The sequence below is a fragment of the Pristis pectinata genome, chromosome 14 (assembly GCF_009764475.1).
Source record: "Pristis pectinata isolate sPriPec2 chromosome 14, sPriPec2.1.pri, whole genome shotgun sequence".
NCBI classification, from domain to species: domain Eukaryota; kingdom Metazoa; phylum Chordata; class Chondrichthyes; order Rhinopristiformes; family Pristidae; genus Pristis; species Pristis pectinata.
Window position 1 is genome coordinate 30,770,611 of NC_067418.1, and position 14,493 is coordinate 30,785,103.

Sequence of the window (14,493 nt, forward strand, 5' to 3'; positions counted from 1 at the left end):
AATGAATAAGTACACGGAAGGCTGAAATTCCCAATGAATTTGTGGATTGTGGCACTGAGCTGTACTGTACTCCCAAACTCAACAGCCTACCAATGTTCACTGTCCAGTTTCACTCTGTAGTAATGACCTTTTCAATTCAGAGACCCTGTGCCACGGAATGTTTCCCAATGACAACACAAGACAGAGGGAGAAAGGTGCAGTGTGGAGAGGAGGGGAAAATGTGTGACTTTATAGTTGTCATTGCCTGTGTTCGTTCCATCCGATTTTCAAACCATAGGCCATATGCCTGAAATTTCCCACTCATGTACAGGCTGTGGGCAAGGCTTCCAGCTGATAGTGTAAATTCAGTACAGGCACCAGAGATGAAAGCTGGTAATGGGTCAGTACGTTGTTCTGGTAAGAAAGTGTTCAAAGCTTTGCTGGTGATATGCACATAGCGGTAAGAAATTTACACAACCATACTGATTAAAAAAAAATTAAAGTCACTTTCACCCTTACACATGCCTAGAAAATGTATAACACACAAGGTACTTTCTCTCCTATAACATTTTGTACATTGTCTGGACATTCAGAGCATCCCTAATGATGTTCTTTTCAAGTATAGTCACTACTATTCTGCAAGCAAACATGACAGCTAATTTGCATGCAGTAAGGTTCTACAAACAGATTGATGATGAAATAATTGCCCAGAAATTAGTTGATGCCTCTTAAGCTGTGTTACTCAGATGCCTCATGGCAAGCCAACAAGCATTCTGATCAAGTGCCTGTGCTTGGTATAATCAATGGTGCACAAAGTCAAAAAGTTGTGCACTACTGAATCACCCTTATGCACTAAAGGCTGTCCCAGCATGAACATTATCATGGCGAAGTGCACAAAGGAAATTTTATGAGCTTGGGAGTTGGTCTGGGTCCCAGAGTCATTGAACAGAAATAGACCAAGGGTGGGAGCGACAGTTGAAGATCATAAGAACATGATAAATAGAAGCAGGAGTAGGTAATTTGGGTCCTTATGCCTGTGTTGCCATTCAATAAGATCAAGAATAATCTTTTACCTCAGCACCACTTTCCTGCACCACCCTAATCCACATCCCTTGATTCCCTTAATATGCAAAAATCTATCATTCTCTGTATGGATATTTTCAGCAACTGTGCCTCCACAGCTCTCTTGAGTAGAGAATTCGAAAGATTCCTTACCCTCTGTGTAAAATAATGTCTTTATATCTCAGACATGAATGACCGACCCCTTATCTTGAGACTGTGACTTCTGGCCCAAGACAACCCAGCCAGAGGTATCACCATCACTGCATTAGCCTGTCAAGCCTCAAAAAATTTAGCAGGTTATAATGAGGTTACCTCTTTGGAGCATCGGCCAAGTTTGCTTAATTTCTCCTCATAGGGCAAAGCCCTCTCATCTCGGGTATCAATCCAGTAAAATATGGTTTCACTTCCTCTACCACAAATATATCTTTCCTGAAGTGGGGAAACCAGATCTACACACAATATTTCAGGTTTGTTCTCATTGGAATCCTATATAATTGTAGTTTGACATCTTTACTCTTGTATTCAAATCCTCTTGCAATACAGATCAATGTAATATTCCTAATTGCTTGCTGTACCTACATACTAACCTTCAGTGATTTATGTAGAAGGATACACACAGATCCCTCTGAAAATCAAAACCTTTCAATCTCTCACCATTTAAAAAATACTTCCTTCTTCTCTATTTTCTACTGAAATAGATGACCTCACATTTTTTTCACATTATATTCTATCCACTCATTCACTTACTTTGGCTATATCTCCCTGAATTTTTCTGCATCTTGCTCACAGTGCAGACAGCCATCCAGCATTGTGTAATCAGCAAACTTGGATAAATTATCATTGGTCCCCTCACCATATCATTGCCATAGATTGTAGACAGCCGGAGCAACAGCACCGATCCCTGCTGCACTCCCTTGTCACAGCCTCCCAACCCAAAAATATATTCCTGTTTTCTGTTCTACTGTCCATAACTACTCCTCAGTACATGTCAATATATAACCCCCAACCCCCAGTGCTCCAATTCTGTTTAATAAACTCTTTGTCAAATGCCATCTAAAAATCCAAATGCACAAATCTATTGGTTCCTCATCATCTATTCGGCTGGTTTCAGTCTCAAATTTCCCTTTCACAAATCTATGTTAACACTGCCTAATCCCATCACTAAGTAGCCTGATATCGCTTCCTTAATAATGAATTAGGATGTTTTCCCTGCTAATGACATCAGGTTAATAAATTTGCATTTTCTGTTTTCTCTCTTCCTCCTTCCTTAAATACTGGGGATTATATCTGCAGGAACCATTCTTGAATGTACGGAATTTTGGATGCTGGAACACACTTAATCCATTATTTCCATAACCACCTTTTTGAAGACCATGAAATGCATGTCATCGGATCCTGAAAATGTATTACTTTGCAGTCCCATTGAGTTCTTGATTGCTTTACTAATGCTAATTTCCTTCTGCTCCTCATTGACTTGCATCTCTCCACTCTTTACTGGAAGATGTCTATATCCTCTTCCACAATACAGAATCAAAATATTCATTTAAGTTCTCTGCAGTTTCCTTATTCAATATAAGATAAGATAAGATAAGTCACATGTACATTAAAACACACAGTAAAATGCACCTTTTGCGTAGAGTGTTCTGGGGGCAGCCCACAAGGGTCGCCACGCTTCTGGCACCAACATAGCATGCTCACAACTTCCTAACCCGTACGTCTTTGGAATGTGGGAGGAAACCAGAGCACCCGGAGGAAACCCACGCAGACACAGGGAGAACATACAAACTCCTTACAGACAGTGGCGGGAATTGAACCCAGGTTGCTGGCACTGTAATAGCGTTACGCTAACCGCTACACTACTGTGCCTGCCCCGCATCATTCTGTAAGCGACTTCTACTAATCTTTTCCTCTTTTACATATTTTTTGAAGCTTTTAGTCTGTTTTTATGTTTCTTACTAGCTAACATTTGTATTTTACCTTCCATTTCTTCATATATGTCTTTCTTTGCTGAATTCTGAGTTTCCCAATCCACAGGATTAGCATACTTTTTGGCAATACTATAAGTCTTTTCCTTTGTTCTAATATTATCTTTAACTTCTCTTATTAGCCACAGCTGGACCAATTTCCTGTTGGCTTTAAAAGGATACTTTGTGTATTAGTTCTTCAAATGTTAGTTTTTTCTTGTTTACTGTCATGTCTTTCAATATAGTTTTCCAATCTAGCATAGACAACTCACACCTCATACCTTTGTAGTTTACTTTTAGATTTAAGACTCTGGTTTTGGATTGATCTAAATCACTTTGGATCTTAGCATTAACATCCCTAAAGATTCCTTAAATTAACCTTTCTTTTTTGCACAATACAATAGCTGAAATAGTCTTCCTCTAATTGATTCTTCAACATACCAATCTAGAAAAACATCTTGTACATGCTCCATAAATTCAACCTCTGTGTTACTACACTTTTGGTCCTTTGCTTTGCCCCATTGATATGTAACCCCATTACTAATGCATTACCCTTGTTACATGCAGCTCTAATTTCCTGATTTATACTTACGCCCTATATTACCGGTATTGTTTGGGGACTATCGACAACTTCCAGCAAAGCTTTTTGCCCCTTGCTGTTTCTTGGCTTCATCCAGACTGATTCTACTTCTGGGTTTTCTGAGCGATGATGCATTTTTTCCACTGCCTTTCTCACAAACTTTATTATCGGAGCTGTCAGCCCACCTTTCGCATATTGCCTTTCTCTTCTAAGAGTTAAGTATCCTGGAATATTTAATTCCCAACCTCTATCACTTTGCAACTACATCTCTGCAATCACTATTGGATTGTATCCATTTATTTTTATTTGCACCATTAATTGCAGCATGCATTCATATAAAGAGTTTTCAGTTTTGTCTTTTTACCATTTTTTCCGTATTTCTAATTGGAGGAATGCTAGTATGATTCTACGCTCTGTTCTTTCCTGACAGACACAAGTTATTGTTACTCATTTTGCTAGCATGTAATATCATATTGTCGTCTCTCTTTAATTTTGTAAATTAAATCTTGTCTCACCAGAACCACCCAAACCACCTTCCCCGATCCCTCCCTCCCCACTAACTGTTGGGTCGACGTTTTGGGGCTTGGACTAGCTGCGAGCGATTGGTGGTAGATAGATTTTGCAATTGTTGTGGGTGAGCTTGCATTAGAGTTGTTAGTAGGAAATAAGCATTGATAATGAAGACGGATAGGTCTACCAATTGGAGCTGGCAGTTGGGGATTGGATTGCTAGTTGGTGAGGGGATGGAGGTTCTCAAGGTCTGTGATCAGTGGTTAAGTGGGAAGTAATTGGCAGACTGGAAAGAAGAGGCCAGGTTAGGCTGACAGATCAATGGATGGGATGGAGCACCAGTTGAGAGTGGTAAATTTGGAAGCAGGATTAGGGCTGCATCTTGTACAGGGAGGGGTTGACAGACTGGAAGAAGGCCCAGTAAAATACCTACCGTAAAGGGGATTTAACCTAGTGGGGTTACCAGTACCAGCCTGATTAGGCAGCCCAATTAAAGTCATAATATGGAAACATGCTTCTGCGGAAGCAGCCCAAGGAAGGCACAGGCCATGCACTTACAAGGTGGCTAGGCTGACCCTCCATGTCTTCAGATGCTGCTGTGCATGTGTGGGGTGTGCTGTGCACCCACACTGGAATGGAAATCACAGACCATGCATTTAGGAGCTGAGAGGTATTGTTGCAGCTATATAGGACCCTGGTCAGACCCCACTTGGAGTACTGTGCTCAGTTCTGGTCGCCTCACTACAGGAAGGATGTGGAAGCCACAGAAAGGGTGCAGAGGAGACTTACAAGCATGCTGCCTGGAATGAGGAGCATGCCTTATGAAAGTAGGTTGAGGGAACTCAGCCTTTTCTCCTTGGAGCGACGGAGGATGAGGGGGACCTGATAGAGGTATATAAGATGATAAGAGGCAGGATCAGGTGGATAGCCAGAGGCTTTTCCCCAGGGCTGAAATGGTGGCCACAAGAGGACATTGGTTTAAGGTGCTGGGGAGTCGGTACAGAGGAGATGTCAGGGGTAATTTTTTTTTACTCAGAGAGTGATGAGTGCATGGAATGGGCTTCCGGAAGTGGTGGTGGAGGCGGATATGATAGGGTCTTTCAAGAGACTGTTGGATAGGTACATGGAGCTGAGAAATAATAGAGGGCTATGGGTAAGCCTAGTAATTTCTAGGGTAGGGACATGTTCGGCACAGCTTTGTGGGCTGAAGGGCCTGAATTGTGCTGTAGGTTTTCTATGTTTCTATGTTTCTAAGTCTGAGATTTTCAATAAACGGTTCATTTCTTATTGAAAATAGCACCTAAAAACAGCATTTTGTGATTCGTGTTCTCGGCCAATCTGTTTACTGAGGTAAATTGAGAAATGAGCATTATCCAAAATACTGGGGGAAATTGTGCCTTTGGATTGTTTTACGTACAATCAAACTGAAGACAGGACCTGGGTTTAGTATCTCACCTTTGTGGTACAGCACTCCCTCAGTGCTGCATGTGAATGCAAGCACATTTAATACCTACAAAAATAATAGAGTCACAAAATACATGCTTGATGGGACCGGACTTCAGCATTACCAAGAAGATCATCTTGCAATGTAGCAGTTTTGTGCAGATTATGACATTCTCCAGTGTAAACTAGCCACCTAATTTACTGGGTGGAATCTACTGTCAGAAATGTCACCCACTGTGCATTCAACCAACCTGCAGGAGACCTGCAGCAGACTTCAAATGTAAAACCTGTGGGAAAGCAGCCAGGAGCTGGACTCCACTGAGTCACACTGCAAAACCTGACCATATGGCTGCTTTAAAATGATACTAACCATGTTCAACACTGTAATACCCAAAAAAACCTATTTTCCATGCTGCTATTCATTGAGAACTTAAAGTTGTTAATTTGCTTGACAGTGAAAAGAACAAAAATCTCAAGTTTTCTTATTGGCATTCAGCATTATGTTTTGGCTCCCCATCCCAGATTCTTGTTGTGGCACATACCTGGAGCTGTAATGGGCTGAGGTCCAGACGCAGCTGCAGCTGCCATTGTCGACGGAATGAGCTAGCACAGGGTAGCTATCACCTGTCGATGAAGAACAATGCACACAGGCTCAGACAATGAGCAAAAAGAATCACACCGAACATGTGCCAACAGCGGCCTCTGCCTCTGCTTTTACACCACGCCGTTGCACTGAGCCCGAACATCTGCCAAACAAAAGCCTCAGCTGGGCAGAAACATGCAATGTGTACTTGGAACTTTTGTGCACAGATGGCTCGAAGGCAAAACCGTTGAGAATGGGGAAGATCTGCTCTTTTAATTTTTCAGGGTAAAATTCTACACTTACTCAGATATAAAAAAAAATTACTAGTATAACAAGCCTCTCATCAATGTGTTTCAATTAATGCAAGGTCTGTACTGAAATAAGTCTCTTTATTGACAAGATTTAATGTGAAAGGTTACCCACCCATGGGATGATGGTCAGTATTTTAGCTGATCAGGATAAACAGATCTCAAAACAATCTTTTCATATAATGAACACTACGGGGACTTGTTGTTTAAAAAAAAAGATATATAGTATCAGTAACATAATGTCCTTAATGTTTAGTTTAAAAAGGTCCACATGGCAGCATTATTGGATCCCAAGCCAAAACAATAGCCCACATTTTGCTGGAAAATGTTGGCAGTTCCACGGCAAAACTATCAGCATTCATAGAGTTATATGGCATAGGAAACAGGGCCCTTCAGCCCCACTCATACATGCCAACCATGATGCCGATCTGAGCTACCCCATGGATGCTGCGTGGCCTGCTGAGTTCCTCCAGCATCGTAGTGTTTTTTCATCTAGATTCCAGTATCTGCAGTCCTTTGTTTCTCTGAGCTAGGCAAATTTTGCCTGTGTTTGAACCATGTCCCTCTTAAACCTTTTCTATCCATGTACTTGTCCAAATGCTTTTTAAATGTAGTAATTTTACCCACCTCAACCACTTCCTCTAGCAATCCATTCAATATACACACCACCTTGCAAATAACTTGTCCCATAGATCCGCTTTAAATCTTTCTCCTCTCACCTTAAACCTATGCCCTCTAGTTTTTGACTCCCCCCACCCTGGTTAAAAGACTGTGACCAGCCACCTTATCTATGCCCCTCATTATCTTATGTACCTCTATAAGATCACCCCCCAGCCAGTTCGCTCCAGGGAAAACAGTCCCAGCCTATCCAGTTTTTCCTTATAACAAGCCCTGTAGTCCCAGGCACATACTTGTGAATCTTTTCTGCACACCATGGGTGATTTTTCCCCCCCAATACCTCTCTAGTCCTTCAAACAATTACATTAAACCTTTTAAATGGCTGAGTTTTGCAAATGTTCTCACCTCTCCAACTTTACTGTTTCCTCATACATAAGCTTGTGTGAGCCCCATAATCAAGATTATTTTCCTTCATTAAGTGATTGGAATATAAAATGAAAAATAAAACTCCAGTCAATTACCAAGACCTATCATGGAATAAGAAGATGTACACTTAAACGGGGCCCAGTGGGATTGGCCACAATCCAGGATTGATCTGAAGTCTCCTCAACATAAATTCTGGTAAACTCCAGGATTCCTGTGTAGGCACACATCAGCTCAACTTTCTTGCTGAGCTTCACTGTACAATTCCCAGCCACATTCGCCACGGGACGTCACAGACTCCAGTAGCGGATCACTGTCCTTGCCAAGATCCCTTGGCATTTTAAAGTGGGGGAATCTACTCTCAGATCCACTGCTGTATGGGTCAAATGCAGGATCCATGGTTGATTTCAATGGGAACTGTAAAGCTGTGGAGAAAGAAAGCAAGTTCCTCTCTTTAAATGTGTATTTATTTTAACATTTTTAATTATTTATAAGTGCTTTAGTCAATATCATTTTTTAAAATAATAGGGTTTTTAAAGTTGTGTTTCTTTATTTTCACTTTATGGATTTTAAATGTCCAGGAGACCTTTAAAAACTCCTGCTAGCTTTAAGAGTTGGCAAAGTTGGGTCATACCTTTGCTGAATATGAAAGACTTTGAGGATGGTATTGAGAATGAGTTTCTCCATTGCACTGTTGGATACCCTACCACTGCTCAGACCTCATGGCTGGAGCTGGGATACTGCAGACCAGCAAGCTACCTGGTATGAACAGCAGCAGCCCATGCTAATGAACTCTTGACCATTGATGCCTTCATTGGAGTTAAATGAATTAATATTAATTTATTGAGCTATAAGCAAGATTGTCAAGATTCGTTAGATTTTCTTTTTAAATCAACCACTTCAAGTTGGCAAGAAAAATTCATCATGGAAACGGACATTTTATACAGAAAATAATATTTCTTTGTGGAGCATCTTGAGCCAACCAATCATGAGAAACTTTCAATGTCAAATAGAATTAATAATTCTCTTCATTGTCCTTGTCCAAAACCATTCAATTGCAATAAAAAGAAAATGCAAGGCTCACATGGAAGTCTGAAGTGACTGTAATAGGAAATGACAATGATAGAGAAATAGCAACTGAAAGGCAGCTTCATAAACCAGTAACAAGCAATTGTCCACAGATACAAAAACCAAACATTAAGATGAAAAGTAACAAAAGATCAAAATTGACAATAAAAGAGCAAACATTAAGCTCATTCCAAGATAACAGCAACATATTCCCCAGAGAGTTTAATACCCCATTGGAAAGTATTGTAGTGTTGGAAGTCATTAATCTAAATTCGATCATTGTTTGGACCATAAGTGACCAGCTATCTGATGCATTATTGTTCTGCCAATACCACAGTCAAGTGTTGGATTCTCAGCGTGGAGAAGGGAGTATGAAGAGAGACATCTGTTACTCTGCATATTTCCCTTTAAATGTTTCCATTATGAAAGAAATGTACTCATTAAAACATGTAATTAAAATGTAGTAGAAACTGCTGAAAATTACTGAATTGATCTGTATATGCAATCAGCAAGTTTGCAATTGTCTTAAACCAATAGATAATTGAAAGATATTGTAGTATAATATAATAAAATCTGGTTAATTGGCAGTTCAATAGCAAAGGATTGAGTGGCATTATTCGTTCTGACCAAAGTATTCCATCAAATATTTAACCTGAGAACAGGTCTATACTCTCTTTGAGAAAGGGGTCTTATTTCAATGTGGCAACATAGGTATTAAGGAAGGAAATCTAGCTTGTCCAACCACCCACCAAGAGATAATTAAGCAGAAATTTAAAGAAGGACAATTGTTATTAGTGTTTTCTTGTTAACTTTGCAGTGAGAAGAATATTATAATTCAAAGCACACTGTTATCTATGTTCATATTTCAGATAAATTATCAAGTTATTAAGTGAATATGCAGGTCGGTGGAATATTAAGATCGTAACTTTGCAAAAATGGAATCCAATATATTAAAGAGCAGGGCCAAAAGTAAAAAGAACACCATCTGCAACTTGGACCCTGCTTTCCTCATACATGCATTCTCAGTTGAATTCTCGGTCTCTGTGACCCATTGAAACAAACACACACAAAAAAAAGTTGCACCTCATCAATCCATGCACCACAGTGAAAATATATATGCTTCATAAAGATCTCTCCTCTGGCTGCTCCTAAAGCTCTGCTACGCTGCATTTCCCTAATACTTACCTCGCCTTGGTGTCCTGTGGTCTGGTACTTTAGGAGATTTTGTTTTTCTCTTAGGGCAATTTAAATGATAAAACAACAATGTAAAATGATCAACCAGGATTGTTGGTGTGAATTCTTTTTTTAACAAATATTATCTTAAATCAGCCAAATCGACCAGCAGTAATATGATGTGAAACCAAGTATGCACACATTTATTTTTGAAGGAGGATGATTGGGGTGCAGATGGATAGGCAAGAGAAGTGGAACTCCACAGATGTTGTTTTACATGCCATAAAAGATTCTTTTGTGTCAAGCTTATTAAAAGTATAATCTAAAAATCCCCTGCAGTAGTATTTTACAGACATTGTGCTAGTGCACTAAGAAAAAACTGAATTCCTGCAGATGTTGGCTGGTTGGTCCTCCTTGGCACACTCTGGCATACTACACCTCAGCTTTTGTACCTCACCTGAGGCTGGAACACTTCAATCAGCTGCTCAGAAGTGGTGTTTACTTCTATTAAAAGGTTTTGTTGTAAAACAAATTGTAAGTGCAGTTACCTGGAGCAGATTCAACTTTTTAAAATGTGGTTTATGTTCAACTGATTTTGCATTGCAACTTGTTACTTTTCACCAGATCACAGACAAAGTAATACCACATGGAAATAAAGTATAATTGGAACCTCCAGTTTTGCACACTTCATATTTGTGAACTAGCTAATGTATGGAAAATATGGAAGTGTAAATGGTTTCCTTCATGACCATTCTGGGTCATAAAATCCCATATTTTTTATATTCTAAATAAAGCTTTAAAGAGCAGTCTAGCCTTGTTTCATTGTATTGAAGTTGTTTTCTTTTTCTCTCAAAGATTCTAGTGTAGGGTTCCAAGAATTTTAAGTTTCCTTCGGAACTGTGCGCCTAAATATTTAATCTTCAATTTACAAGGTTAGATGATAACCACAGGCAAACTATTACCGTGTGGAGGGTATTATGGCACCACAAGATATTATACTCATTGGATATTGTCACTCACATCCTTTCACATTGGGGTGTCTGAATCACATTTGAGAGTGCAGTTCCTGGCTGATTTTCCCCTTGGTTTAGGAGAAATGAGGAACATTTTCTATTCTGACTGCTGGTTAGGAACATAAGGACTAAGTGCAGCATATTCAACCCAATAAGCCTGCTACATCATTTTTTATTAGCTTTGTCTGGGTCAACTGCTTCAGTAGAGACTGGGGATCTTGCTGATCTCTACAGGTCAGTGCATTTTGTCAAACAATCTATTGGAAAAGTTTTAATAATCACTGTTTAAGATTGTTTGTTTGCTTTTAAATTGCCTTCCACTCTGACTCTCCTTGGCATAGAGTCAATGGACATGCTGGTAGCAATCTTCTGCAAATTTGTTCTCCGGATTAAGAATGCTTGCGTGAGGAAAAAATTTTATTTAATTTGTTTGAAGGACGCGTGTCCAAACAAGCTTCCATACTTTTGCTCCCTCACCAGAGAGACAGCATATGCTGGCATTATCCAGGCCATAACAATAGTGTGTCACATGGGTTCAAATGTCTTATAATTTGTTCCTGCTGCATTGCCTATTTTTAAGAATATATAATCAGTATTTGGATTGAATAGATGTTCATAAAACCTCACATCTCAGGCTAGGGGCTGGTGTCCAACAACTTCATAACTAAACAAATCCATCTTGGAATAAAAACTGGAAAGACACAGCAGATTAGTCAAAGAGGGGGAGGACTTAATGCTTTGAAATGGGATCCTTAATTTAGAATGCAGTAAAGAACGTGAACATTAGCCTGTCTATCTCTAGATGTTAAATAGCTTACTCTCCGATCTAATATTTTCTGTTTGTTACAGATTTGCAGCATGCAGATTTTTACATTATATCTCAGGATTTAACAGTTCAAGACACAGTTGCAGATCATAGCCTAATAATGCTTCCCAGCTGCTACATTAATTTGTGTCATTGACTGCAATAAGGGTGGAGCATTAATGGTTTCACAATGTACCCGACACGTCAGAGGGTGATGAAACCCATTTGCTTCATTCAGTGACTTATTGGAGGTAATTTTAAGTTAACTCTCCTGGCAGAAAACTGGCAGATTTGAAACAGTTGCTCATTTTACACCCCTCATGTACTCCCCAATTTTAATCTCCATTAAGCTAATGGAGTGCAAAAGCCAGGCAGAGTATTTAAAGGGCTTCTGGCTGATGCTCTGTTACCCTGCTGAGTCACTCTGGTTTCCACCTGCTGATGGTTTTTCATTCAGTAGATATGCCAATTTGTATTAAAACTGTCTTCTCTATGTCAGATCCATCAACAATATGTAAAATGTGGCTGCTGTCCTGCCCAGAATTAACCCCTGAGGCACATAATTGATTGCTGCTTGTGTGTTTGGATAGCTTTTCTCTGCAAAACCATTTGTGTCCTGTCTGGTTTCACTACTACCCGTCACACCATTGGCACTGCACTACCTCAGATAGCATTTTTCTCTCATGGTCCACTGTCACCTGGTGTGTACCTCATGGCTTCCTCCTTGCTTCACACTTCTTCATTATACAATGTGACCATCTCATTAACATAGATGGGAATTTAATTCACCTTTGCCTCACTATTTCCTTTATTATTTCATCACAAAACCATTGACAAAGTCCCAAATGACTATCAAGTATTTAAGACATGGTTGTTAATTTTTTTTACAGCCAAACAGCAGACAAACTGAAGCCATGCTTTTCTAACATTGGTTAAACCTCTGCATTAAATTCCACCAACCTGTTGTGTATCCTCAGGCTCAGAGGTGTGAAACTTTAATGCGCTGCTGACCTCCAACCTCACATCCTCCTCATATCTAATCAGAACGATCCCCACTTTGTTTTCCCCTCTAAAACTCACCCTCACCCTGATCTACATTGCCTATCCCCTTCTCCCCAAAACCTAATCAATGCCTTTATCACCATGAACCGGGACTTCTCCAATGCTTTTTGTTAATTTTTCCATTTCCAATCACCATAATCTATAAATTACATAAAACATTACAACTTATGCTTTCATCTGACATCCACCCAGTCTGTTCCACGGACCCAGTACTTGTGAGGCTCTTCTGGTTCCCTTGTGTTCAGCAGAGTCGGTTTCAATTTGCTTTTCCTCCCCTTCCAGCCCTCTGCTCTTTGAAGCTGATTGGAATTTGTCAAATAACATGCCAATGGTGCAATGAAAGAGGTAGTGATCTTGTGAAAAAACTCAAGAAGACTCAGTGCTATTCTTAAGCATGGCAGTTTTATTTCCAGCAACACACTAGTGTTTCTGTGTCATGTTTAAAGAGTCTGAGAGAGTAAAGAGAAAGAAGATAATAATGAAATGAAAAATGGATGACAAAAGTATAAAGAGTTGAAAGAATTAATGAAAGGAGGGACAGAATATGATGGAAAATGGTGGAGAAAAGATCAAGTAAATAACAGAATGAAGATAAATAGTGGACATGACAGAAAATAAAGTTAAGAAAAAATGTAAAAAGAGGCTAGAAAAAAAGAATAGAGAAGAAAAGTTCAAGGTTTATGAGAATTGGTCAAAACCCAGAAAGTTTCAAAAAGTACTTGTAATTTCATTGGAAGCACTATATGCAGAATAGTCCTGGTTCTTGAAACAAAATAATCTTTGTTTTACAATTTGGAGGATTTAAATCATCCCAGTCTCCAGCTCCTTCCAAATTTCCTGTGGCTTTTATATTATCACAATTGAAGATGTAAATTAACTATTCTTCACTGGTTGAGCTGGAATATAAACCTGAGCATAAGAGTGATAAACCTATGAACTGGATTATAAAGTAAAATCAATTGCATTCACAGTTATCACTCTGAACTTTTCGTATTAAAAAATTAAAAATACAGGCACTCAAACAATAATGTCTATAATTAATGCAATTCAAAAATGGAAGTTGTTGAATTAGTAATATACCTGTGCCCATACACAAACTACATTAAGAGCTTCAACATCATAAGACGCCAAAACCGGGAATGAAAATTGAAACATGGAAACAAAGTGCTATAGAGAGTTAAACAGACTGAGGGAATGATAGAATATTGACCGCAGCAACTTTAAAGCACTACAGATTGGTAGCCCATGGCAGTGGCTTGTAAAGTTCACATTTATTGTCTGCTGGTGTGCTACAATACCAATGAAGACTTGGTGTTAAGCAAGGTGTATTAAGAGGAATGAACCAGAATAATGAAGCCTAGACTTCTTGCATGTTTGAAAATGTGTGCTAAAATAGTTTTGAGCAGAGCCTAGGGGAATGACTTTCTTGTTCATGTGATAAGCAAGACCACTGTTTTGAATCCCAAGCCTTTTGCAATGATTATGCTCAGAAATCTCATTACTGAATTTTACAGTGCAATATCACGCAACATTAGTAACTCAGAGCAGCAGTATTTAAAACTAGGGGTCCTGAGTTTAGGGTAATGAAGAAGATGTTAGAGGGGATCTGAGAACTTTAACACAGTTTGGAATCTGCAAAAACTGCCTGAGTGAGTGGTGGACTCGGGTTTTCTCACATCACTTAAGAAGTATTTGGATGAGCACTTGAATCAACAGTACATGGAAAGCTATAGACCAAGTTCTGGTAAAAGGGATTAATGCAAGTAGATAGATACCTAATAGTTGGCATGGATATGTTGAGCCAAAGGACCCTGTTTCATGTGCTATATGATTCTATGAGTCCAAGACCATTTGACTCAGTTTATAAAACCAACACTTCAAGTAGCAGGACCAGGTGCCTTA

At 39.3% G+C, this 14,493-nt stretch overlaps 1 protein-coding gene across 1 annotated transcript in view; it reads right to left on the reverse strand.

Moving 5' to 3' along the window:
• The window catches only part of sox6 (SRY-box transcription factor 6), a 325,865-nt gene that overhangs the window by 91,167 nt on the left and 220,205 nt on the right, over positions 1 to 14,493 (reverse strand). The window contains 3 exon segments of the mRNA XM_052029327.1: positions 6,081 to 6,101; positions 6,103 to 6,141; positions 6,143 to 6,162. Coding sequence (XP_051885287.1) covers positions 6,081 to 6,101; positions 6,103 to 6,141; positions 6,143 to 6,162 — 80 coding nt within the window.